The 27,599-nt window shown below is 49.2% G+C and overlaps 2 protein-coding genes across 17 annotated transcripts in view; one reads left to right on the top strand and one right to left on the bottom strand.

The window, feature by feature from the left end:
- Nucleotides 1-10,435, top strand: part of cacna1ab (calcium channel, voltage-dependent, P/Q type, alpha 1A subunit, b) — an 80,668-nt gene extending 70,233 nt beyond the window's left edge. For 13 of the 15 annotated variants that reach the window (XM_078079826.1, XM_078079835.1, XM_078079832.1 and 10 more), the window contains 3 exons: nt 945-1,146; nt 2,024-2,265; nt 2,691-10,435. In XM_078079826.1, the coding sequence (XP_077935952.1) occupies nt 945-1,146; nt 2,024-2,265; nt 2,691-3,416 (1,170 nt within the window). In that variant the 3' untranslated portion in view covers nt 3,417-10,435. The remainder of the gene's footprint in view (nt 1-944; nt 1,147-2,023; nt 2,266-2,690) is intronic. The other 2 variants (XM_078079831.1, XM_078079840.1) reach the window with 2 other exon arrangements.
- A 5,733-nt stretch (nt 10,436-16,168) lies between these two features.
- Nucleotides 16,169-22,645, bottom strand: LOC120814176 (uncharacterized). 2 transcript variants are annotated; one of them, XM_078079855.1, is made up of 6 exons: nt 22,454-22,645; nt 21,459-21,815; nt 18,944-21,344; nt 18,774-18,828; nt 18,135-18,301; nt 16,169-18,018 (listed from the first exon to the last, which is right to left on the bottom strand). In XM_078079855.1, exons 3-6 carry the CDS (start codon nt 18,967-18,969, stop codon nt 17,946-17,948), a joined length of 321 nt encoding a protein of 106 aa, XP_077935981.1. In that variant the 5' UTR covers nt 18,970-21,344; nt 21,459-21,815; nt 22,454-22,645; the 3' UTR covers nt 16,169-17,945. The 2 variants fall into 2 exon arrangements, with proteins under 2 accessions (XP_077935981.1, XP_077935980.1); XM_078079854.1 differs by having other exon boundaries at nt 18,774-18,831.
- Between the last annotated feature and the right edge of the window lie 4,954 nt (nt 22,646-27,599).

Genomic DNA, 27,599 nt, shown 5'->3' on the forward strand with positions numbered 1-27,599 from the left:
ATAATGAGTCCATCCGTTGGGATTTTACTGTTGGGTTCTTGCAGAGCATTTTTGACAAGACTTATGGAATTTAATTTGACCTTTTCCACATGGCTGCCATATTTAATTCATGTTGTTCACATTTTGCTGATTAAACATTTCCTGTATGATAAAAAAAACATATTTAATACTCATGCACATACTTGTTTTCTAATGAGCAGAATAAGACATTCAATAGACGTTGATATAAATTAAATTAGAAAGTAGAGTATATTTACGTTTGTACATTGATCCAGATGTTGCCTCTAAACCAGTGTGATTTAAATGTCCTAATCAGCGATTGCTCACTTCTGTAGTGTTGCTAATGCAGCAGTATGTTCATCCTGTTGTGTGACTTCATGATACTTACTGTTACTTCTCTTAAAACAAGTTTAAAGTGAGACTTTCTGTTTTGGGATCAAGTTATTCTTTGTCATCCTTTGCCCGTCTGACGATGCAGCTCCTTTGAAAGGTCTACCTGAAATATGGCCGCCATGTTGCAGCATGCGAGGCATGCTTCCTACGGCCCTGCTTCATGCTTGCTCTCTGTCTCTCGAGCCCCTTTTTCTCTCTTCCTGTCGGTTTCACGCCACCGAGGAGCATGTTTTTATATGTGCTTGTCAGGGATGTCAGGTTGTGTGTTCCAAGCTACTTCGAAGCAAATATGATATATGATTTTAAGATGGGTCAATCAAAGAAGAGTTTTCTTCAAAACAAAAGGCAACAAAGCAAACAAACTATCCCGCTGAGTTATTTGGGACTGCAGTTTGACAGATGCACACGCACAGGAATGCACAAACTCAACCACATGCATTGAACGCTCAGAAGGCCTCAAATCTCACTTCCTGCTGTCTTCTTCCCTCCTCACCTCCCTCATGTTCCCCTGTCTCCCTGACCCCCCCACCCCCCGCCCATCTCCGCCACAGACCATCACCGACACCAGCCCCATGCGTCGCTCCACCTCCAGCCTGGTCCACGGGCGCACAGGCCGGGGCGTGAGGCTGGACGACTACTCCCTGGAGAGGGTGGTGTCCGAGGAGGGGAGGCACGGGGGAGGCCGCAGACACCGGGACCGGAGCCAGCGCGCCTCGCAGCGCTCGCTCACCCGATACACCGACGCCGACACGGGTGAGTCGCTCGGAGCCCACGCCTTCCAGCTGCAGCGCCAGGAGGCCCTAGAGCGGATATTCGCTGTCCGGCTTTCACTACAATGCGTGCGAGTCTCAGCACACGGGAGTCCTTGAGGAGACAACTGTCCACTTCGTCACTAATTGGGAATGCAAATGGCTTTAGCCTATGAAGCTAATGGCGCGAGGCCGAGACAGGTTAACCTCTCAATCCTCTCAATGATCGGAGATGCCGAGGACTCTCAGCGGCTTCAACCAGTTTGCTTTGGTCTACATTTGCCTGCGCAGACAGCAGATTTTTATGCAGCATTTAATATAAAACTCCATAAAACGCGTTTTACACAGTGATGTCGCGTAAAACTGGAGTTAGCATTGGACTGTAGCGGACCCATTTTGGGAGAAGAGAGTGAATCCAGAAAATCCGTCAGTTTTTTTATTGCTTTTCTGTCAATGAAGCCAAATCGTGCTATTGCGTCGTCCATGCTACACACATAGGCCCCGCCCCTAGCCGCCAAGAGCTCCTCCCAGGAAGCTAATTGTTTACCTGCTCTCACTTGAAGACTAATGAGGGATTTGGGGGGCGGGGGGGGGGCTTCAATGTAAATGCATTATTTTATGCATATTTTTTCTGTGTAATGGGGTCAAAAAATATAATCAAAAATATATATAAATTTATGTATTAGTGAAAAGTGGAGAATCGATTGATGACTAGAACGTCGGGTGCTTCCTCATTTGAGTTAAAAATCACCTTTTGATTCCCACGGTTGTTTGAGGGTGATGTTAGTTTGTATGACCTCGCCTCGGCTAGCTCCGCCCCGCGTCAGAACAACGCGCGGCCCGAATTTGTACGAGCGTAAACTGAGACATCTCCTTGCCAGGTCTGGGCACAGATCTCAGCACCACCACGCAGTCGGGCGACCTTCCACCCAAGGAGCACGAGCGGGACCGCGGCCGCACCAAGGACCGCCGCCACCACCACCACCACCACCACCACCACCACAGCTCCATGGACAAGGAGCGCTACGGCCCCGAGAGGCACGACTACCCACACCGGCCCCCCCACGACCGCCACTGGTCCCGCTCCCCCAGCGATGGGCCCGACGGGCGGGGCCACCGACAGGTGGGCTCCAAAGACACTGAGGTCAAAGCCGAGGCCAAGGGGCGGCCCCGTTATGTGGCGCTTTTACTCGGGTCGGATGGTTAGTTTTGGGGGGGTTCTGTGCGAAGGCCTCGGCACTGAGAGTAGAACTTTGCATCACACAACACAGCTGTAAGAGTCATACACCTTCTTATGGATTTCAATCTCTCTTTTTTCTGTTATGCGTTTTTCTTCATCACTGTTTCTCTCTCTGTCCATTTTTCTTCAATGTGACGTGCGGCTTCTTGGTGTAAATTGTTTGCCTCATCACTATGTTTTTGGATGATTGCCGACGGTGTTTATCTCTCTATATCTCCCTCTATCTCTCTCCACTCTCCTCTGCTGTGGTCTCGGTGTTGTTGTTGTTGTGGTGCGTTTTGATTTTCCTTGTTTACATTTTGCTGTAGGGCAGTAGCTCGGTGAGCGGCAGCCCGGTGCCCTCCACCTCGGGGACCAGCACTCCGCGGAGAGGCCGTCGCCAGCTGCCCCAGACGCCCGCTGTCCCCCGTCCGCATGTCACCTACTCCCCCACCGTCCGCAAGCCCGGCTACGCCCCCCCCGGGGGGCCGGGCCGACTGCGCTCGCCCTCCCCGCGACACTTCTCCCCGCCAGACCACGACAGGGGCTACCACCACCGACCCCCGTCGCGCCAAGCCTCCCCCCACCACGGGGGCTCCTCGTCCCGGCACGGTTCGCCGCGCTCCCCTCGGCACCAGTCGCCCCGCTCGCCCCCCCACGGCTCGCCCAGGTCCCCTCACCGGGGCCGCTGGAGCGGGCCCCCGCCCGGGGACGGCCTGGACGGGGACGGGCCGTTCTACGAGCGCGACTACGAGTACGAGCGCCACCACGAGCCCCCCGCCTATGAGCAAAGCCTCTCCCACGGCAACCCCCACCCGCATGGGGGAAACCCGCACCCACGCTCACCCAGGACTGCCCGCCAGGGGCCGACTCCGCCCCCTCACCCGCATCCACGCAGGGTGCCCAACGGCTACCGCTCGTCCTCCCCTTCCCCGCATAGGCGGGGGCCGCCCGGGGCGCCCCCGCATCCCCACCACCGGCCCCCGCACCCCCGAGGGCCCCGCAAGGGTCTGCATGAACCTTTTAGTGAGACGGACGAGGACGACTGGTGCTAGCGACCACGGGGAGCGAGGGACGAGGGCGGGAGACGAGAAGAACCGGCCTTGGATATGTAGACTTTTCATAAAGCAGAGGTGGTAAGAAATGTTGAAGGGGGGTGAACGCCCTCCAAACCCCCTACACTCGCCCCGCGGACTCTAAAGGAGAGGAATCGGGTGGAGGGAGGGGGGGACGGGGGGGACGGGGGGGTGCTGCTATTAGACGTTTACACAGTTTTGTGTAGGACTCAAACTAGGTGAAAGAGCAGCACGTGGACAAACATGAAAAAGAGGCCCGCCAAGAACGGCAAGGCCTGGTTCCCCTCTCTCAGAACCGCACTTCCCTCAGTTCGATGCCGGGCCAGCAAGGCCGGGCTGAAGGGGGAAGAGAGAGGTGTAGGAACACGCTAAAAACCAGGGAGGGGGGGCGCGCGCCAGGCGGGCCGACCGTGGTGCTCGAGGCCCGATGCCGTGATTGGCTAGTGTCACCAGACGTGTGCCGACTTGGCGCCGGCGGTCTGCTCATGCAAAAAGCCAGAAAACGAGCGTCGACTCTGCTCCTCGGAACAGATATGTTTAAAAAAAAAAATGATTTAACACAAAGCCAGGACCCCCTAACCCTTACATGCCAAGCTATGCCTCCAGAAAATCAAACTTGAACAATGAAGAACAAAATAAAACTTTATGTGACAAATGAAAAGAAAAAAAGGGAGAACAACCACTTTATCTTCAACCTTTTTCCTTTCCAAGGGACAGAACCAGGAAGCTCCGCCTATACTGCAAAAACCAGCCAATCACAGCGCTGGCTGATATTTGATGAGTTTTATCATCTCTGTTTACTGTTAAAGACACACCTAATGCTGACGGAACCGGCGTGACATCACTTCCTGTCCAGCGGTGCATGGGATTGAGGGGGGCGGGGCACATTCAGGCTCACTTCCTGTTCGAGTGCGCAATGGCGACGGTGGCCGTCGGGTACCTCGAGAAGGTTGAGTCGAACACTTGGCCCGAGGCCCTTCCCCCTCGGCCACGCGGCCCGGCGCGGCCGAGGGGTGACAGGAAATGACATCACACGGCTTAGTGGGGCGGAGGAGAGGAAACCAGGGACGGGGAAAAGACTCCTTTCTTCAGAGTTTCTTCGAGTACTGTCGATTGCTTCTCCTTCTTGTTCTTCTTCGGACATTGGAGCTTGGTTCTTCTGTTGCTTTCGCTCAGCCTCCGTTTGATCTTTTTTGGAGTCCGAAATGTGATGGAAGCCTGCATGATTGATTAAATACATACTAGAGAGTAAATCTAGCTGGTGTGGGTGGGACCTGGGGGCTTTATAGGAAACGTTGCTTTTAGGTTTGCAAAAGAAGTCCTCCTCTCTCTCCCTCTCTCTCCTCAAGTGACGATATCGTTTACGTTTGGTCTTTAGACGAAAACGGGCTCTGACGTTCGGCCGTTCGGGCCGATGAAAAGCTGCGCCCAGTTAAACGGAGACGCTGCAGTTTGGTGTCGCGCTCGAGACCGGAGAGGAAGAGCAGAGAGAAGCGGACTTCCACCACACTTGATTTATTATTGTTAATGATGATAGTCTAATGAATAATGATATCTGTGTCAATGCAAAATGATGATGACGATGATGATGCTGATTGATGAAACTGTTGCTGTAGGTTTGTTGTCATGCTATTTGGAGGTTAAGTATTCTATGTCCATCTTTACATCTGCTATGTTTTTAAACCCCCCCCGGCTCGTACAACGACGTTTACCAGGCTCCTGATGCCTCCGCGGCGTTGCGTGTTGTAACGCAACTCTTAAGCCTCTCTCTTCACAACGGGGGAGGGTAACTCGCCGTTGTTCACGGGGGTCAGTACTCTTGTCAAGCCAACCCAAAGATCAATCCAGAAATAATAACCTCGTTTAGAGAGAAGCGTGGGGGCAGCGTGGGAGAGTTTTACTGAAGTTCTGCCGAGGTGGCGGCAGTGACGGCGCGGCGTTGGTGTTCGGCTTCAGTGCCACATGGTGGTGTTGTCTCTTCTTTGTTTTTGTCGCCACCAGGGGGCAGTTATCAGTTATCAGCGCACGTTATCCGCCCTTCTGCCTTCCCCCCTCTGCGGGACAGCCTCCAGGCCTCGACCCTCCTTTCCAGACCTGGAGGGAAAAATTCTCTTGAGCCCGTCTCATATCTTTGTGAGACATAAATAAGACTGAAGTCCAGTCCCAGTCAGAGGGAACCTGGATGCAGCCTGAGAGACGCCATATCTGTCCGCCTGTCTGTGCCAACGCTGACCCGTCGGACCCCCTTCGCTCAGGTCTGGATAACCAGAGAACAGCCACAACACCCGTGACCCAGTCACACGAGGTCGCAGCAACGCTGAAACCTCCTCTGCCAATCACCCCACGTTGGTACCCCCCCCCCCACACCCCTCTCTCACCTTTCCTTTTCTTCTGCCCTCCATCCATCGCTTCTTTCGGCTTGGGAGACACATTGCGGGACAGAAGCACTTAGGACTAATAATTTCATCCTCATCGTTATGAGGGACAGCTTTTATTGAATATTCAATACCTCGATAAAGTATAGATAAGTATAGATAATAGACCACGTATAAATATAGATAGGAGACGCTAGCAGTAGGTGTGGATAACAGAGTTTAAATAGAGTTTCAGATTTATTCATTTATTTGTTTTGGACACCGTTCAGGCTCATGACACGGTCGACGATCTAGCTACTTGATATCTTGCGCCGTCTTCTTCAGACGCTTCACGCCAGAAGACGACCCCCGCCCCCCCGCCCCCCTCGTGTTTTGACTCTATGCAGGCCTCATAAGCGTCCTCGCTGCTTTAGCTTCGGAGGGGGGCGCTGCAACGCTGCGGTTGGGTCTTTGTTGTGTAACCTTTGTCCAGATCACCCACCTTCCATCCCCATGTTTGCTCCCCTCTCCCGACTTCTGTTGCCCCCAGACCTTGCTTTTGTTTATCGGTTCGTCCGCCCCCCCCCGTCGAGTGCGGTTCACGGCACGTTAGGGACGCCCTCCCACCACCCCCCCAAACCCCCTGCAGAGCCACAGTGCCTTCTGTATCAGAGTCACATTCCCCTCACGCTCCTCCTTATTCACGCTCGCCCCTCGTTTCCTCGCCGCTCCCCCCCGCCTCCCTTTACCCTCCGTAGTCGAGGTCAACCACACTACGCCTTAAAGGTCCCCACAGGCCCCCACGTTAGCAAAGAGACGGGCAGATTGGGGGACATGGAGTGAGGGGCTGGTTTGGGCTAAAATCACCTAAAAAAAAGGTCTGATTCAAACACGGCAAAAAGAAGTTTGAAGAGTTTGAATCACAGCCTCGTTGTTGTGGCTTCTAAAGCTTCCGGACGCTTCTAGCAGGCGGACCCTCTCGTCTCCCGACCCCGTCGTCTTGTCCACCCCAGACGTGCCGTGGGTTCCGGTTTCAGGCGGCGTGGTGAGCGGTTTACGGAGGTGCGAAGCAGTTACTTCTCAGGTGCCTCTAGAGTTAGGTAGCTAGATAGTTAGGTAGCTAGACAGTTAGGTAGCTAGATAGTTAGGTAGCTAGATAGTTAGACGGCGTGTGGGAGGAGCCGGGCCGCGGACTGGGTTTTTGTATGGTTTCACCTGGCTTGGCGTCAAACGTTGTAAAGTTGATCTCATTTCACCTCCTCACGACCCCCGAGCATCAGCCTGCCGACCCCCCCGACACGCCGCCGACACGCGTCCACAGACAGGGAACAGAAACATCTTGGCTCCTCAGCGCCGTTCGCTTTGTCCACAATTGTAACAGCGGATCCAAAATGGCCGACACACAACACTGCCCTTGTGTGAAAGCCCGTTGTGCGTGTGCGTGTGTGTTTGTGCACGTGTGTGTGCTTTTCTCCACGACAAATCCCCATTTTTTTAGAAAGAAAAAAAATGAAGAATTATTGTGATTTTTCGTTTTTTCTTTGAACGGGTTTGGGGGGGGGGGGGGGGGTTGCAAGTTTTTTGCAAGTCATCGCTTCTCTGCACATCTGCTGTCCGTGTCCTCGCCTCCGGCTGCCGGCACCCATCCGTCTTCAGCCTCTTTTTTCTTTTCTTTTTTGTCCTTTTCTTCTTCGTTACCGGACGAAGGGAAAAATAACAAAAAAACGCACCAAATCCGCTCCGCTGGCTGTGAAATTGTGTCAGTGGGTCAGTCGTCGCGTCGACAACAAAAACAAATAAAGGGCTCTCTTTAAAAACAAAACGTCAACAAAAAAAACTACCGTGGTTTTAATGTACAGCAGTGCTGCCAAAAGTTGTGCTTATGTAGCTGAAGCCACGTGGTCTCCCCTTTGTACAGCACTAGATGTGTGCATGCGTGTGTGTGTTGGGCGGGGGGGGGGGGGGGGTGGGGGGGGGTCGAGGGGTCGAGGGGCAATGAGAGAGATCGCAATGATGTGGGGGACATACATTTTTTAGGATGGGCGGGGGGGGCAACAGCAGAGGTCGTAGTGATGCTAACACAAAATTTCACAATGGCACTGGACCATTTTTTCGGGCACATCCTCATCCATTCTGTCACCGTCACCCCGCTGGGGGGGGGCTACTGCTGCGACAGGGAGACATCTACTCTGTGTGTGTGTGTGTGTGTGTGTGTGTGTGTGTGTGTGTGTGTGTGTGTGTGTGTGTCCTGACACCATCAGCTACAGTAGGTCACCCTCAGTGCCTTACACTGTACAGGACACCATGACTCCTCCTTTGAGACAATCACGGCACGCACGTGAGATCGCCACCTTCATCCCCCGTCCTCCCTCCAACCGCTCATCAGGGTGGTAGTTTCATTTCTCTCACCCATTCTCTCCCACTGTATTGTACATTTTGGCTCAGTACTTCTTGTGTATATAATCCATAAACTTTCTGTAAAAACTCATTGTGTTCATCTGATTTTCTTCCATTCCTCGTGTGATACCATCCGCAGACACAAGGGGGTGTGATTGAGCTGTCATCATAAACGGTGTGTGTGTGTGTGTGTGTCTGAGTTCGTGCTCACACATGTGGGGGTGTTGTCTGTGAACATCTGTCTGAGTCTTTGTGTTTGTCTGTGTTGTCTGACGAGTCCGGCGGATCATTTGAGGAGAAATCCAAGATGATTGTTGCACAATAATTGATGAATTTATCCACACAATTCTTTTCGCTGGTATGTTGTGGACACGAGCCTGAATAGAGAGTGTGTCCTCTTTGCTACAGTAGCCCAGAGAGGACAAACCAAACTGATGCACCCATCAGTCCTGACAAGTCCTGACAATCTCTCAATTCTTCATTATCTGCAGTGACCAGCAGGGGGCGACTCCTCTGCTCCCATAGACGTCTATGAGGAAATGACTCTACTTCTCTGTAGTGACCAGCAGGGGGCGACTCCTCTGCTCCCATAGACGTCTATGAGGAAATGACTCTACTTCTCTGTAGTGACCAGCAGGGGGCGACTTCTCTGCTCCCATAGACGTCTATGAGGAAATGACTCTACTTCTCTCTTGATTTATTCCCTCAGTAAACATTGTAAACATGAGTTTTTGGTCTCAGTCTCTAGTTTCAATCCTTCTTCAATACAGCGTGATGCTCATGCATCCATCAATGCTTTGATGGAGTAAGTTAAACGCTTGCTCGGCACTTCCACGATGCCGCCGTGGCTCATTCATTTTTGTGCACGTCACCTGGACCTTCGTACCTTAATCACTCACCGGACTCGATGCCGTCTTAAAGTGAATGAAATTCTCAGTGCCGCAGGTAAAAGTGTCCCCGGCTGTCGCCATAGCAACCCCCACGGCGCCCCCCCCCCCCTCTCTCTCTCGTCTCCACGTGTTTCCATTCCCATCACATCCAGTAGACAGGTTGCTTCCAGGAGATCTGGACGCGGGAGGTCGTCCTCTCACTATTTGTTCGTTCTCAGACCATCTGAGCGCTTGTTGTGTTTTGGGTCCTTGAGAAACAGACTTGTTTTATTCATTCAGCCTTTGTGCCTGATTGGTTTGGGTTTACAAAGGACACAATTAACCGTTCAATCCTTCATCGGAAAAACATATTTGGTAAAGTATCGTTTGATAGAAGCCACGATTGAGGTGTCAAACTACATAGATTAAAACCTGTAAACGGCTGCAGATCAGACGTTTCCCTCTTGAACCATGTTTAAAGAGTAAATATATAATCAAGCATCGAGTGGTGCGAAGGGTTAAACACCATTGTGTAAAAGTACAACAACAATAAACTGTAATCTTATCTTGACTGTAACGAGATGTATTGGGAAACTCTCCGAAGCAACCACCAAGCATCCATCTCATCGCCATGCCGACCATCCGACCCAGTAGAAACCGAACCAGTGCCACAGTAGAAAACCATACAGGATCCATTTAGCAAGTCGGGGCATAAAAGAATAAACATACACGGCAATTTAAGATAAAAGAGAAGTATTTAATTACAGATTTGCATGTGCAATGTGCATGCCACTATGTGGGGTAACAAGTCAACTTCAGGAATCAAAAAAATAAATAAATATAAAGAAAAAAGTATATATATGTAAAAATATATATAGATAGATGTTTTTAAGAGCAATGTGTTTCTTTTTTTCTTCTATTTTTAAAAACAAAAAAAGAAAAAAAAATCGCCCTGATAAAAGAATAAATAAATGGAAATGACTTTGGTGATGAAATCAAAGAATGTTTGTTTGTTATATCGCCAGTTATTTCACGGGGCTTAAACATTGTGGGGGGGATGCGAAGGTGGATAACACTTTAACTAACATTAAAAAAGTTTAAAAAATGATTTTAAAAAGGGGGGAGGAGGAGGAGGTTTTTCCTCGCTGAAAAACTCCCCCTTTGAGAGTAAAGCGCTGCCTGAATCTGAATCTGGTGATGTTATTCCTGTTTATTCTGGATATGAAACCCTCCTTTCTCTCTCTCTCTCTCTCTCTCCCACCATCTCCTTCTCTCGCTCTGTTTCTTTCTCTATCTGTTTCTACCAGTGCATTTTGTAATTTCAAACAGAACTCTTCCTAAAGAACCTGAATAAACCAGAGAGAATGCATCCTGCCCATCTTCTGGTCCGCTTTGTGGTTCCTCATCAGCATCACACACACACACACACACACACACACACACACACACACAAATGTACATTTTATTCATGACGGTTTTGGCAGCTTCCCTCACACAAAATCAACAACAATGGTGACAGAAATATTGGACTTATTTTAGTAGATTATCATCAGTTGTAATGTCTGATTTCATGATTCTGTTACTAAACATAATAAGAGATACAAGTAGAACATTCACTCATAAAGCTCATTATTTATGGCAGCAGGTCTCTTTTTCATGGATTACACGGTTTCTTCAATTACATACAAATTGTACAATAGGACTGAGATATGAATTAAAATAAAACATTTGGAATTTGACAACTACGCCTACTTCTTGTTTTCCACCATGACAACAAGTCGGCCTGTAAAATGCTGTTAGTCTGTTTAAATAGCGCATTCTTTTCACTCCTTTGAGCCATTTCTCTTATTGCTCAACCCAAAACAAAAGGGCACCATTGCCAAAGTTATTCAGGAAATTAAAAATATTAATAATATAAATACATTTCAAAAACAGACCAGGATATTTTCCCTGTACTTGGAGTCTCTCTTTTCTTGACATTATGCTGCAAATTCTGTAAATGAGATGAATCAATGTTGTGCATAATAAACAAGAGTGACTTACATCATCTCTTTAAAGCTGACAACACACACGTGTTTTTGCTTCACGCATAAGCAGCATTACACTGACAATGTACCATAGAACATTGTGGGGGATGCGAAGGTGGGTAACACTTTAACTAACATTAGAAAAGTAGCACCGGTAGCACAATAGACGTCTTCTTCTTCCATTCAAGCTGCTCTCACAGAAAAACGTATCAAGATTTATTAGTGTGTTCATCAATCTTCATCCCCGGAACACTTGCACAGTGGACGCGTCCTTCTCCTCAGCAGCCAGCGTGAGTGACATCACATGGATCCCGGCGGCTGTGGTCGCGTCATGAGGGGGGGGGACTCACACACTGCAGGGAGCGGCGGCTCTGGTAAGCGCAGGAGAAACTGTCGGCGGCGTCAACGGATCCTTTCGTAAGAAAGAGACGATCCACCCTCAACCTTTGTGGTTCCGTTGAGTTACCAATCGAAGGACGGGCGGCCATGAGGAGCACAGCTGCTGTGGCAAATCAGCTTCGGACCCCCAGGAGACCAGATCAACCTGCGCCTGCACATGGATCTGTGAACCATTCGGTAAGAAAAGGTGAGATCCAGCACCAGTGATGTGTTTCAACACAGAACATTCATGGTATGAAGCCATGCAAGCAGCTATTACTGTATCTTAGTGAGTAAGGTACATTTTGTCAGAGCATTTGATAGATTTTATTCTTCGTACCTTTGACGGTCAAAGTGGTTCCAGGTAAACCGCTGATCCCTTCAGAGCTCCATGCTGTGAATATGAAACGCTACTCGGCTGAATCGTTCTCTCTCAGGTCTTTGATTCTTAGTGTTTCCTCTCTCGGTATCAAGGACCTCAACGCGACCTTCGTCCTGGGAGTCTTCACGAAGGTCCTTTGGTTGAGCGAGATGCCTCCAACGACCACCATGCAGAGGGCTGCACCAGAACTTAGATGTGATATATCTAGAAGTCAGAAATGTCCACTGAATGATGACGTCACTTTGTTGCAGGACCTGGAAAAAGAATAAAAGTAGCCCCAAATCTTTGTTTCTTTCATCATCACTTTGTCTCCGTTCTTGTACTAGCTGTAGAAGGTTGGACGAGGTCGAGGACGACTGCTCTGACCCGTCAGGTCTGCTGATGTACACTTTCCATAACAAGGTTGTCACGGTTTGGGTTGTTTCCTGTTTTATTTTGTAGTTTTCTGCCCCTCGTGTCCCCGGGTAACTTCACTTCCTACCTTGTCCTGTGATTGTTTCCACCTGTGTCCAATCACCTGCACCTTCCCAGTGTATTTAAGCCCTGTGCGTCTCCTGTCGCCTCGGTGTCTGCATGTTTGTGGATCCTGTGGTGCTTCGTTCCTGGTCCCCGCCTGCGTTTTTTTAGCCGCAGGCGGGGACCAGGGCATATTTGGATTTTGGAATTTTGACCATTAAAGTCTTTTTGTTGTTTCCCAAAACTCTGCGTTTGAGTCCTGCCTCTGCCTGCACCCGCTTCGTGACAAAGGCATTGATCTGCTGATCTCCACCTGCATTTGTAAAACCATGAAACAAGAATCCCTTCAGAGACACCAGCAGCTTCCCAAGTGTTGAGCGCTTGGATCCGTTACCTGTGACGGACAGACGGACCCCCGGTTCGCCGGTGTACTTCCTGTCCGGTTGGTTTGTGGTGAACATGAACACAGCACACCTGTACACAGCCGAGTCGCCGCCTCTTAGGCCGCTGATCCTCAGAGAGCAGCGGTATGCTAAGCTAACTGTCCTCTGCGTGTCCCGGGTCCGTTCTCAGGTCCACCGGGTGTCCGTGCTGCCTGTCGATAAAGCAGAAGGCCCTCTGGTCTGCTGTGACCCCTCCTTGGTTCTGGGGGGGGGTGTATCTGCAGTGCATCTCCAAGGTGGATCCGTTTAATCCAGAAGATCCAAGAGGAACCGTAAGTAACTCTGCAGCCATCCTGACCCCGAATGACTGGAAGAGAAACTACAAACCATCACACTCATCACAGCAGAAGGGGTGCAGGTGCACATCTTTTTCTATAGAGAAAAGGAAACTGAATAGTAATTAGCAGAAAGTAAAATGGTGGTGTTTGTGGTGAGCGGTGCAGAGAAAGAGACAAAGGGGGAAGTGAAACTTTCTCAGTATTTTGGTCAACCGTGTTTCTAATAAAAGCCTTCATGGCGACTCAGGCTCTGTGATACAGATATAAATGTGATGAATATGAATGCAGACAGGAGGAAGATGACTGATCCAGCTCTATCAGCTCTCCCTTCAACTGACTCCTTCTCACTCTTGCATCCGAACGCTGCTGCAGAGACTCTCCTCTCAACTCTTTCCTCCTCTCTAGACTCTCTCTGCCCTCTTACGACACGACGGACTGGCAAATCCCCTCCGGCTCCGTGGCTGTCTCAACCGGTCCGTGCCATGAGAGCCACCATGCGAGCGTCGGAAAGGAGATGGCGTAAATATAAACGACCTGACGACCTGCTTGAATTTCAATCTCTCCTCTCCTCGTTCTCTGCCTCTATCTCTGCTGCCAAAAGCTCTTTCTACCAGTCCAAAATCGAATCCTCATTCTCTAACCCCAAAAAACTCTTCTCGATCTTCTCCAATCTCCTCGAACCCCCTACCCCTCCTCCCCCCTCCACCCTTCTTCCGGGAGACTTTGTCAACTACTTCACCAAGAAAATAGCTGACATACGCTCCTCCTTCTCAAACCCACCACCTACTTCTCGCGTCCCACCGACCTCACCTCTTTCGCCCTCACTTCCCTCTTTCACCGCCCTCTCTCCTAACCAAATTCTTACCCTAGTAACCTCTGCCCGTCCGACCACCTGCCCTCTTGACCCCATTCCATCACATCTTCTACAATCTATCGCACCTGACCTTCTTCCGTTCCTCACCTGTCTCATCAACAATGCTCTGTCATCTGGCTGTTTTCCCAATTCTCTGAAGGAGGCAAGAGTCAACCCTCTCCTGAAGAAACCCACCCTCAACCCTTCTGAAGAAAACAACTACAGACCGGTCTCTCTTCTTCCCTTCTTGTCCAAAACCCTTGAACGTGCTATCTTTAATCAACTCTCCTCTTATCTTCACTGTAACAACCTCCTTGACCCCCACCAGTCAGGTTTCAAGGCAGGCCACTCCACAGAGACTGCTCTCCTTGCTGTCTCTGAGCAACTCCACACTGCTAGAGCCGCCTCTCTCTCCTCTGTCCTCATCCTTCTGGACCTCTCTGCTGCATTTGACACGGTCAACCACCAGATCCTTATTTCCTCCCTTCAGGAACTTGGTGTCACAGGCTCTGCTCTCTCCCTTCTCTCGTCCTACCTCGATGGCCGCACCTACCGGGTAACCTGGCGAGGATCTGTGTCGGAACCGTGTCCTCTTACTACTGGAGTTCCTCAGGGTTCCGTGCTGGGTCCCCTCCTGTTTTCGCTTTACACCAACTCTCTTGGCGCTGTCATTCGCTCGCATGGCTTCTCTTACCACAGCTATGCCGATGACACCCAACTAATTCTCTCCTTCCCTCACTCGGACACCCAGGTGGCGGCTCGGATCTCTGCCTGTCTAACTGACATCTCTCAGTGGATGTCCGCCCACCATCTGAAAATCAACCCCGACAAGACTGAACTACTTCTCTTTCCCGGAAAAGATTCACTTACCCAGGACCTGACAGTCAACTTTGGGAACTCCGTACTAACGCCCACTTCGACTGCTAAGAACCTCGGCGTCACACTCAACAGCCAACTCTCCCTGACTCCCAACATCACTGCGACAACGCGATCCTGTAGATACACGCTCTACAACATCAGGAGAACACGTCCCCTTCTCACTCAGAAGGCAGCGCAGGTACTGATTCAGGCTCTTGTCATCTCCTGCCTGGACTACTGCAACTCCCTCCTGGCAGGTCTCCCTGCCACCGCCATTCGACCTCTGCAGCTCATTCAGAATGCAGCAGCTCGACTGGTCTTCAACCTTCCGAAATTCTCCCACACTACTCCACTCCTCCGCTCTCTTCACTGGCTACCGGTGGCCGCCCGCATCCAGTTCAAAACACTGGTGCTCACATACCATGCTGTGAATGGATCGGGTCCAGCTTACATCCAGGACATGGTCAAACCCTACATCCCAACCCGCACTCTCCGCTCTGCATCTGCAAAACTACTCGTCCCTCCCTCACTGAGAGCAAAACACTCGACTAGGTCTCGACTCTTCGCTGTCCTTGCGCCGAAATGGTGGAACGAGCTCTCTGAAGACATCAGGACCGCAGAGAGCCTTCACATCTTCCGCCGCAAACTAAAGACACACCTCTTCAGACTCTACCTCGACTAAAGACTAACAAATTGTAGCACTTAAATTGTACTTGTAACGTCACTCATCTATAGCAAATTGTAAATTGGCTTATTTGAGGAAATTGCACTTTCTTGTTTCTTGTTCTCCTGAGTTTGTACCCTATGGTTGAATGCACTTATTGTACGTCGCTTTGGATAAAAGCGTCAGCTAAATGACATGTAATGTAATGATCCACTCTCAGCTCCTCCGCTCATCCCTCTCTGTTAAAACACGTCCTCCACTATCAGCTGTCCAAGAGAGGGACGTGGGACTGAAAGACAACGTGTGTCTGTATCAGCTGATGAAAAAGTCCTGCTTCCCCTTTAGATAATTACCATGCATGAGCAGCTGGCTGTAAACCACCGAGTTGAGATGAACAAATGTTCACTGAGGTCTGACACGGAAGAACTACAAGGAAGAACTAGAGAAATCTACCACAATGCAGAGCGTATTAACAGAATAAATGTGTTTAGTTGACTCTAAATGGACCATAATTTACTAAATGAACATCATGTTGTATTGAAGAAGACTTGAAACTAGAGACTGAGACCATAAACTCATGTTTACTGAGGGAATAAATCAAGAGAGAAGTAGTCATTTTAAAACACTGCTCAAAAATAACTATAATTCAGGTTAAGCCACTTCCTTTGTAACTGAGCTTTACTACCAGTGGTAATCACCACTTTGAGGTTTACTTGATCATCTCAATCTTCTCCCACAACACATCTGTTACACATCTGCTCAAAAACCACCGGAGAATTCAATCCATTTTATTTGGAATAGCCCAAAATCACAAATTACAAATGTGCCTCAGAGGGCTTTAAAGTCTGTACACATGCGACATCCTCTGTCCCCAAACATCACATCTACACAGGAAAACCTGAGGGAAGAAACCTCAGTGAGAGCGTGAGACGAGGATCCGTCTCCTGATGGACGGACTACGATGACGTCATGAGGACAGAATGAACAACGTAATACCTCAATGTGACAGCTTCAGTCACAAATCAATTGGCACATTCTGCGTAATAATACAAAATACAATCAACATGTTTACGAGAGGCGATAACACTCTTACACTAACGTCCGTGTCACTACTGTCTGTGTTGCCCCTCCTCCCTTGTTTTTCCCTTCAGGTGCCGATCTGCCTGCACCTGAGTTCCTGAAGAGAGCCGCCAATCACCTGAGGGCCCTGCTGTTAAAAGGGAGATCTGGAGCAGGTGTTCCTTTAGTTGTCATGCACGCACAAGAAGTGCAGGTTTGTGGTGAGAGGTTGAGGACGGTTGGTACATTTGTACCTTGTACACGTGTGCATCACGTAGGGACTCCGGGTTAGTGGTTGGTGCTCCCTCTGTATTTTGATGGACGTTCTTAGAGAAGGGAAGCCAATTTGTTTCGTTCTAATTCTGTTATCTTCATTTCCATTTTGTTTGGCACAACCACAGCTGCCCCACTTAGTAGAACCTCTTGTATTCTATTATCTGTAACTAAATCTTATTTAAAACCGTTACTTTAAAACTGAAATAGAGAAGTCCCCTCGTCCATATGACCATCAGTAATGGTTCACAGGAGGCTTCTGCCTGCTCCTTCTCCAGCTCAGCCCAATCTGCTGTCGTATGTGATTGGCTGCCCATTCAAGCCGCCCCCCCCCCCCCCCCCCCCTCCCCCACCGTGACTCACTCTGATGGTTGAATCTGAGATCCCTCAGTGACCTGATCGATCCCTGTTCCCTTCATACTACAGTACATTCAATGATCAGACCTTTGGCCTAAAGCCTCCTCACAAACGTAATAATAAAGCATCCATAATCTCATCATCTAATAGCGAGTAAACTTAACACATCTTAACCATTATGTTTAACTCAGTTCTATATGATCCAAAATCAGAATGTTTGCCTCGCAGGGCTGTCGTACAAACTTTGCTCATCTACTACCTGACAGGAGAAAAAACTCTTTGGAATCCATCAAGGACGGCAATTAGCATCCGTCTCCAAGTCTTAACGTTACATTGTAGCAGGTAAATGTGTGCAGTAATTATATGACTATAATGACTATGAATTGGGTTTGATTCATATTGCAGTCACTTCATCTAACATGCTAATGTAATAACTAATATCTAACACACAAACTACAATTCTATCCTAAACATTTCTACATTATCATTTCTACCACTAGGTGCTTAAAACACTCTGAAAGTCCAATTCAGCCATTTTAAGTTGAGACAAGTTCTCATACAAAACAAAAACTTCAGTAAACATGAGAATCAGTAGAAGCATATTGGCAATATTGGTAAAGACTATTTGCAGATAAATGTAGCTGAAGATGCTTGTATAGAACTGGTAGTAACATATTGCTGATTAGTAACATTTAAAGGCTGATTACAGACTACAAGCTGGCCTCCCATTGGCTCCCTGATGCTTCTCTGATGGAAGCCTTAACGATGGTGAATATACAACATGTCAAACCTCATATTCATGCAGGTGTGTTTAAGCTGCTTAAACTCTGTACAGTAACAGACCACATATCTGTGTGGGTTCATTCTCTTGGTGCTTTGCTGACGGTGCTGTACAGAGCAGAAGAATCATCCACAGCTCCTTCACATCTCCGTCTGTGAAAGAACCGTAAACTCAGGATATTAATAATTAACACGTTTAAACAGCAATAAAACAGTGATGATAAAAGCAGAGACGGATCCATATTCAGTAAAGATTGTCACTGACTCACTCGCTGGCAGCACCAGAACTCTCAAAGTTGACACGTGAGTACAGAACTTCCTCCACCTCCTCCTTGCGTCTGGGGGGGCGAGCTGGACTGACGTTGGAGTAGAGAAGAAGATCCTCCTGGTTTCTGGAGAAGCTCACGGTAGCATAGCAAGGCTCCGCTGGTGGGATCTGCATCAAAGAACAAGAAGTACTTATTGGATAGTATTGTTGGACTGAAGTAAGAAGGACCAGATAGTAGAATATCTGCAGGGCTTGTTCTCTAATGACTCCTTTGGGCCCTACAGGTTCTCATGGAGGTCTCATGTGTTTAATGGTTGTAATTAAGGTCATTGAGGTTAATGAAGTTCCATCTACAAACTGTCATCGTGTGGGAGCGACAGGTGGTGTCTAGATGGTTTGAAGAAGAACCAGGACGTAGGAGTGGGCTGAACTAGAGGGACCTGACAAAACCTCCCAGTGGGCCGGTTTTTACCTGGAGTTGATCTCCCAGTGTTGCTGGTAACTTATTTCCTAATTTATATGAATTTGTATTATATTTTAATTGTTGGCTTTTAAATCCCCGCCTCACAGGCCTGACATGATGATGCCAGATGTTCCCAGATGTTCCCAGAGGACTCCACACTGAGCTCCTTCTCCTCACCTGAGCGTTGTTCTCTGGTCTCTCTGCAGGCCGGCTGCTTGGTGGAGACTTTTTTCTTCTGGACAGAAAAATGTATTAATCAACAAACAAAAGATCAAATCAAGTGATTCAACGACTGCGTGAATGTAAGATCCACATCTACATTTCATCAGTGAAGTTGAACCGCTCACCTGATCATGAGGACAGCGAGGATCATGATGATCACCAGGAAAATAGCAGATGTGGACGCAAACGCTGCTATCCAACCATTGGAGGCTCCTTTTCCCACACAGGAAAGAAAATAAACAACAAATATAAACTACTAAATATGGAAGGTGAATTAATTACCAACAGGATGTAAATAAGAAGTTTAACTCAGTGAAACAGAATATCTGGGACCTTAAGATCTGCTCTATGCAGATGATGAACTTTTACTCAAACGAAATATGAGTAGAACGTCTTATCAAAACAACGTAGCTGACTGGTCAGGGCGGCGGCCATTTTATTGTGTCCTGTTGCCATGGCAACTGCAGAGTGTTTACTGCTACACAAATTAAACACACTCAAGAAACAATCCAAACCCCCAAAAATACTATAATACTCAAAGCTGACTAGTTAGCATGCTAGCTAACTGTTGTGTTGCTAACAGCATTGTGTTTGTTCCAGACTTGTTTCTCTTACTGAGCTGCTCCTGCATTCTTACAGCTACAGACTCTGTTCAGGTATCAACATCTTCAGCTCTTCTAACGTGACTCTTCTTGTTCCTTCCACTTCTGACTTCATCATTTGATGAGACGACGCAGCATCAGACCACGTGATGTCTGCAGGACGCTCAGCTGGTGAAGCTTTAAAGTGATGAACCGAGGGTCCAGGGTTTGATTCTCAGTGGGGTCATAGTGTATCTGCTCAGGTTCACCTTCTAGTCCACAATGCTCTCCTGCTTCACTGAGTGGAGGACAGGAGCTAAAGGCCGCGTTTACTGTGAGTCACTTCTTTAGTTGGATTATTGATATAATGTGTGAGAGAACAGAAGAATGAGTGTGATTTACCTGAAGAAGTAATCAGACGTAAGGTGGAGTTACTACGTCCCATCTCGTTCTGGGCTTCACAGTAATAATTCCCACTGTGTTCAGCTGTGAAGTCAGTGATGGTGAAGATCTGTCCTGATGCTCGTGGTGAGTCTTCATGCTCCTTGTACCAGGTGTAGTTAGCTGCTGGGTTAGCATCAGTGCTACAGGTCAGAGTCACTGAATCACCCTCCAGCATCTCAGCAGAGGGACTCACTGACACAGAGGGACGGTGTGGACCATCTGGAGGAGACGTGTCAGCATATTGTTACAAGTTAGAGTTCAATAAATAGAAGTTCATAACAAAACTCTACCTCAGTAGTGATTATGTTGCTTTTAAGAAGGTTGTTTCACTCACATTTCACATCGATAGAGATGAAGTCAGACGTCTTCCTCCCCAGCTGGTTCTCAGCTGTACAGGAATACCTTCCAGAGTCAGAGGACTGGATGGAGCTGAAGACCAGATGAGGTTCTTTACTGAGAAGACGAGGGTCTGACGTTCGATGCGCCTTGTACCAGGTGTAGCTAGCTGCTGGGTTAGCATCAGTGCTACAGGTCAGAGTCACTGAATCGCCCTCCAGCATCTCAGCAGAGGGACTCGCTGACACAGAGGGACGCTGTGGACCATCTGGAGGAGACGTGAATAAACATACTAAGAGGTTAGAAGATGTTAGCGTAGGTAGTTGATCATTTGAATGAATACTTGTGTGTCTTTCTCTCAGACTATCTCTAGTATTCATCACAGCAGCTGTCACAGGTGAGACTCCTGCTGGTGTAAAGTGACAATAAGCAGCCTTTAATCCTTTGTAATGTTCATATCTCCACACATTCTTCTCTTTAGATGCTGCTTGTGTCCTTAGCTGAGTCTGTCCTCTCACTTCTAGTTGTTGTAGGAGTTATTGATTGTTTCCTCCACCAGCTGACACGTCACTTCTACTTATGTTCTGGAATAATTCACTTGAGTCTTTATGAAAATCACATCATTCTGTCTGCTGATAGTTTATATTTGTGTTTCTATTAATAAGAGAATGACATAAATAAAGATCTGTGTCTCCTTTAACATTTAGACTCCATTGTGTTTACAGCTGTGATTAGAATCATATTGTTGTGTCAGTGTGTGAGTGACTCTTCTACACGTAGACTGCAGGGGCCGGGGATTGAACCAGCAACCCTCTGGTCAGTGGACCACGGCTCCACCTCCTGAGGAACGTTGTGCTTCATCTTTTTGATGCCTCTAGTTTACATGCAGCGGTCTGGTGCCTCCATGTGAGATGTTGTTGAAGCTCCACAGGCCGACACAGTGGAGTGAACTTACACACTGCAGGAGAACCGTTATTCCAAGATCCTCCTAAATAACAGGAATATCTGTCTGTAGAACCAGAGGAGACTAGAAGAGAAGATCCTCTCTTGATGTTCTCTTCATTCTTGTACCAGACGTATTCAGCACGATCAGACAGAACACAGCTGCTGTGACACGTCAGCTCCAACCAGGTAGAATCTGATCTTCTCACCTGCACCTGGAGACCTGAATCTGTGAATGTTATTTATTGAAGTGTCAACATTCACAGAAGACATTTATACTCTAGTTTTCTAGATGTTGAACATTTGTAGATGATTAATATGTGAATTAAAATGTTACCTGTGACAGACAAAGTGACTCCAGGTGAACCAGTATATTTCTCTCCTGGTTCGTTTGTCCTGAGTGTGAATTTGTACTCAGCTGAGTCGCTCTCTCTCACGTCTGTGATGATCAGATAACAACTCTTACTATAACTATAACATCCATACTTCACACGGCCTGAATACTCAGAGTCTGTTTTCAGATCCACAGGTTCACCATCTTTCTCTTTAGTGAACCAGAATCTGTCCTTTATATCAGAGGGACGTATTCCAGGTGGGTGTGTGTAGTCACAGCTTATAAACACTGTTGATCCTTTTACAGCACAGACGTCAGTCTGATCGTAATTCACTCTCCATCCATCCTGACTCTGTATCACTGTAACACAGCACATCAGGAACCACAGTCACACTCAGAACAACATCACAGGACACACTCTCATTGGTAGTTTACTGAAGAGAAAAGATATTATGAGAAATATGAAAATCATTGAGTTTATAGAAAGTAATGAAAGAGTCCACGATGTCCACATGGACTCTGCAGCTGGAAGGAACAGCGACGTATTGAACCTGTGGACCTGAAAAAGCTCAAGTTGAAGTATTAGAAGGGTTTGGTTGATGAGAAGAAGAGTGTCTTTGCTCTGTGCTCTTCTGTCTGTGGTCAGTCTGCTGCAGAGTGGAGATGGAAACTGTAGAGAAATGCAGAACTCTGAGGGGAACGATACTGTGACATATAGAAATACACAATAAAATGCTCCAAAAAGAAGAACAAACGTCGTCAGAGACTCGGAGTGAATAACAGCCTCTAAATGTGGTCTAATGCAAAGAAACGCTGCTGAACGATTAGAGGAAGTTCAACAGAGACAAATTATTCAGAGCATTTCTTCTTTGTTAATGTTCATTTAGTCATTATTTGTGTGTGATGACATCAGACCTGTGTGTGAAGTAAAAACACAGCTCCCTGTGTGTGTGTGAGGTGTGTAACGGCCTCACAATATAAATGTAGAAGTACAGTACCTTGTACAGAGAGAAGGAAGACGACTAATCCACCGGCTGATGGACTCATAGCTGCTCCTCTGTGTTCAATCAGCAGATCAGAAACTCTTTATTCAGTAAGTCACCAGAAACACGTCTACATTAAAGAGGAGGCGGATGTCTCTGAGGTCAGCTCGTCTCTTCTGGAGTTGGTAACAAGCTGCTGTTCAACACCCAGCAGAGCTTCCTTCCTCTTTACGTCATTAGTGTGCATGAGCTGCAGAACAAGAAGCTGCTTTAATGTTAACGTCTTACTTCTGCTAAAAGCAAACATCATAAAAGTGTTGTTAATATGTGAAGATCATCTTCATAAGTCTTCCTCACCTTCACTGCTGGACAGAAACAAAACAAACAAACATTCAAAACACACAAATGTTGCTTTATTCATTTATTGTTCACACATTTCCATTACAATATGAAAGTGCCTGTTGAGGACAGTGTGTAGTTTTTAGTGACATCTAGTGGTGAGGTTGCTTAATGCAGACTTCTCCCTTTACGAAGTCATTCAGTTGGAGATAAACAAAGGCTCCAGGTGACCATATGAAGCGCTCCTTTAAATAGAAGCATCTTAGTGATAAAAACATGGTTATTGATGGGAAAATTAAAACAAGCTTCACAGACATTTTGGGGGGCAGGTGCTCAAACCCAAAGGGCAGAAGTGTCTTTCTGCATTTGGAGTCTCTCTTCTCTTTGCATTAAGCTGCACATTCTGTAAATGGAAATGTCGTCTTTCCACGTTCCCCCAAGGACCGCACGTTACAGTGGCGCCCAACGTGACTCTGGGATAGAAACGGCGGACGACAACCACCAGCAGGGGATGACAGCCCAGCCGATTGTGGCGCTCGGTCGAATGATCGGCGACCTGGCGGCCATCCTGAGGGAGCAGGCGGACGCCAACCGGCAGTTCCTGAGGGCGCTCCAGGCCCAGGTGGGGAGACAAGCCCAGGCGCTGGAGCAGCTGGCCGCACGGCCCGCGGCTGTGCCGCCGACGCAGGTGCCTGCGGCTGCGGGAGAGTGGCCCGTCCGGTATTTGCCTCTACTGGCCGGGGAGGCGCAGACCGCAGCCATTGGGCTGCCTCCGGTGGTTCTACGACGACATTAAAAGGGCCATGGTGGATAGACTGGGGCTGTTGCCGGAGGACCACCGCCGGAGATTCCGCGAGGCCAGGCTGGGCCCGACAATTCGCGTACGGCCAGCGGCTGAAGGACGCCGCCGTAAGGTGGTTGCAGCCGGACAGCGCAGGAGGGGTCCACGGCGTGATGCCGTGATGCTGGAGCAGTACGGGGAGGGGCTCCCGGTCCGGAGAGCAGCGTGGGTCCGGTGCCACCGACCAGCGACCCTGGAGGCGGCCATCACCCTGGCGGAGGACCACCTGGCGGTGCATCTCAGCGGGCAGAGTGACCTGGAGAGTCCGCCGGCGTCGCCCGACCAGGAGCTGCACCGCGGGGAGGGAGGCCACCGCGGCCGACGAAGCAACCCATACCGGCTCCACGGCTGGCGCCTTTTTCCCTAGGCCGCGACCAACCGACCCCGGGGGACAGGTGGGACCGGTGATCCGGGTCGCCGGCGTTCTGTCACTTTCCCCCGATCCGGGAACGACGTACTGCGTTCCGGTAAGAATCCAGGGGGGTACACGTCAGGCGATGGTGTATTCGGGCTTTACGCAATCTATGATTCACCAGAGCCTGGTTCGACCGGGTACATTGGTGGAGGCAGACCGGGTAAGAATACGGTGTGTGCATTGGGATGTTCACGAGTATCCTGTGGTATCGGTGGAAATTAGCCATGCGAGTAAAAAGCATAGAATGAAGGTCGCGGTTAGCTCCCGCCTGACGCACCCCGTCATTTTGGGTACAGATTGGCCGGGGTTTTATAAGCTAATTGGGGGGGGGGGGGGGGGCTGCGGGTGTGCGTTCACGACCGACAGGGTTATGCGAGATGTGTGCTGTGCTCAGCGGTGACGCGGGGTCGTCCGACGCTGCAGACGGGGAGGGGGAGCCCGCAGAGCCTTCCGTAGAGACTCCGCCGGCTCCCGAGTTTCGCTCCATGACGATACCCTACGGTATGGACCTCATCGGGCCGTTTCACCGGAGCGCACGCGGATATCGCTTTGTGTTAGTTCTTGTTAGATTACGCAACGCGTTATCCGGAGGCAGTGCCGTTGCGCAATATCTCTGCAAAGAGCGTCGCGCAGGCTCTGTTTCAGGTCATCTCCCGAGTTGGAATCCCTGAAGAGATTCTGACTGACCAGAGCACCTCGTTCATGTCGCGCACACTGAGAGAACTTTATGGGTTACTGAGCATTAAGTCCATTCGTAATAGCGTGTATCACCCGCAGACGGATGGGCTGGTGGAGCGTATGGAACGTATTAAAGTATACTTGGAGGAAGGTCTGAGCCCCTGTAAGAATGAGATCCAGTACGTCATGGACCTGCGAGCAAAACTCCACACACTGGGCCGGATGTCACGAGAATTTGCTGCAGGCCCAGGAGCGACAACAACGGCTGTACGACAGAGGGGCCAGGATGCAACGATTCACACCAGGAGAAAAGGTACTTGTATTACTTCCTACTTCCAACTCTAAACTCCTAGCCACACCTAATGCTGACGGAACCGGCGTGACATCACTTCCTGTCCAGCGGTGCATGGGATTGAGGGGGGCGGGGCACATTCAGGCTCACTTCCTGTTCGAGTGCGCAATGGCGACGGTGGCCGTCGGGTACCTCGAGAAGGTTGAGTCGAACACTTGGCCCGAGGCCCTTCCCCCTCGGCCACGCGGCCCGGCGCGGCCGAGGGGTGACAGGAAATGACATCACACGGCTTAGTGGGGCGGAGGAGAGGAAACCAGGGACGGGGAAAAGACTCCTTTCTTCAGAGTTTCTTCGAGTACTGTCGATTGCTTCTCCTTCTTGTTCTTCTTCGGACATTGGAGCTTGGTTCTTCTGTTGCTTTCGCTCAGCCTCCGTTTGATCTTTTTTGGAGTCCGAAATGTGATGGAAGCCTGCATGATTGATTAAATACATACTAGAGAGTAAATCTAGCTGGTGTGGGTGGGACCTGGGGGCTTTATAGGAAACGTTGCTTTTAGGTTTACAAAAGAAGTCCTCCTCTCTCTCCCTCTCTCTCCTCAAGTGACGATATCGTTTACGTTTGGTCTTTAGACGAAAACGGGCTCTGACGTTCGGCCGTTCGGGCCGATGAAAAGCTGCGCCCAGTTAAACGGAGACGCTGCAGTTTGGTGTCGCGCTCGAGACCGGAGAGGAAGAGCAGAGAGAAGCGGACTTCCACCACACTTGATTTATTATTGTTAATGATGATAGTCTAATGAATAATGATATCTGTGTCAATGCAAAATGATGATGACGATGATGATGCTGATTGATGAAACTGTTGCTGTAGGTTTGTTGTCATGCTATTTGGAGGTTAAGTATTCTATGTCCATCTTTACATCTGCTATGTTTTTAAACCCCCCCCGGCTCGTACAACGACGTTTACCAGGCTCCTCATGCCTCCGCGGCGTTGCGTGTTGTAACGCAACTCTTAAGCCTCTCTCTTCACAACGGGGGAGGGTAACTCGCCGTTGTTCACGGGGGTCAGTAGTCTTGTCAAGCCAACCCAAAGATCAATCCAGAAATAATAACCTCGTTTAGAGAGAAGCGTGGGGGCAGCGTGGGAGAGTTCGTCTGCGTTTCACACGGCCGAGGTGGCGGCAGTGACGGCGCGGCGTTGGTGTTCGGCTTCAGTGCCACATGGTGGTGTTGTCTCTTCTTTGTTTTTGTCGCCACCAGGGGGCAGTTATCAGTTATCAGCGCACATTATCCGCCCTTCTGCCTTCCCCCCTCTGCGGGACAGCCTCCAGGCCTCGACCCTCCTTTCCAGACCTGGAGGGAAAAATTCTCTTGAGCCCGTCTCATATCTTTGTGAGACATAAATAAGACTGAAGTCCAGTCCCAGTCAGAGGGAACCTGGATGCAGCCTGAGAGACGCCATATCTGTCCGCCTGTCTGTGCCAACGCTGACCCGTCGGACCCCCTTCGCTCAGGTCTGGATAACCAGAGAACAGCCACAACACCCGTGACCCAGTCACACGAGGTCGCAGCAACGCTGAAACCTCCTCTGCCAATCACCCCACGTTGGTACCCCCCCCCCACACCCCGCTCTCACCTTTCCTTTTCTTCTGCCCTCCATCCATCGCTTCTTTCGGCTTGGTAGACACATTGCAGGACAGAAGCACTTAGGACTAATAATTTCATCCTCATCGTTATGAGGGACAGCTTTTATTGAATATTCAATACCTCGATAAAGTATAGATAAGTATAGATAATAGACCACGTATAAATATAGATAGGAGACGCTAGCAGTAGGTGTGGATAACAGAGTTTAAATAGAGTTTCAGATTTATTCATTTATTTGTTTTGGACACCGTTCAGGCTCATGACACGGTCGACGATCTAGCTACTTGATATCTTGCGCCGTCTTCTTCAGACGCTTCACGCCAGAAGACGACCCCCGCCCCCCTCGTGTTTTGACTCTATGCAGGCCTCATAAGCGTCCTCGCTGCTTTAGCTTCGGAGGGGGGCGCTGCAACGCTGCGGTTGGGTCTTTGTTGTGTAACCTTTGTCCAGATCACCCACCTTCCATCCCCATGTTTGCTCCCCTCTCCCGACATCTGTTGCCTCCAGACCTTGCTTTTGTTTATCGGTTCGTCCGCCCCCCCCCGTCGAGTGCGGTTCACGGCACGTTAGGGACGCCCTCCCACCACCCCCCCAAACCCCCTGCAGAGCCACAGTGCCTTCTGTATCAGAGTCACATTCCCCTCACGCTCCTCCTTATTCACCCTCGCCCCTCGTTTGCTCGCCGCTCCCCCCCGCCTCCCTTTACCCTCCGTAGTCGAGGTCAACCACACTACGCCTTAAAGGTCCCCACAGGCCCCCACGTTAGCAAAGAGACGGGCAGATTGGGGGACATGGAGTGAGGGGCTGGTTTGGGCTAAAATCACCTAAAAAAAAGGTCTGATTCAAACACGGCAAAAAGAAGTTTGAAGAGTTTGAATCACAGCCTCGTTGTTGTGGCTTCTAAAGCTTCCGGACGCTTCTAGCAGGCGGACCCTCTCGTCTCCCGACCCCG

Source organism: Gasterosteus aculeatus, chromosome 9 (assembly GCF_964276395.1).
Source record: "Gasterosteus aculeatus chromosome 9, fGasAcu3.hap1.1, whole genome shotgun sequence".
Taxonomy (NCBI): Eukaryota; Metazoa; Chordata; class Actinopteri; order Perciformes; family Gasterosteidae; genus Gasterosteus; species Gasterosteus aculeatus.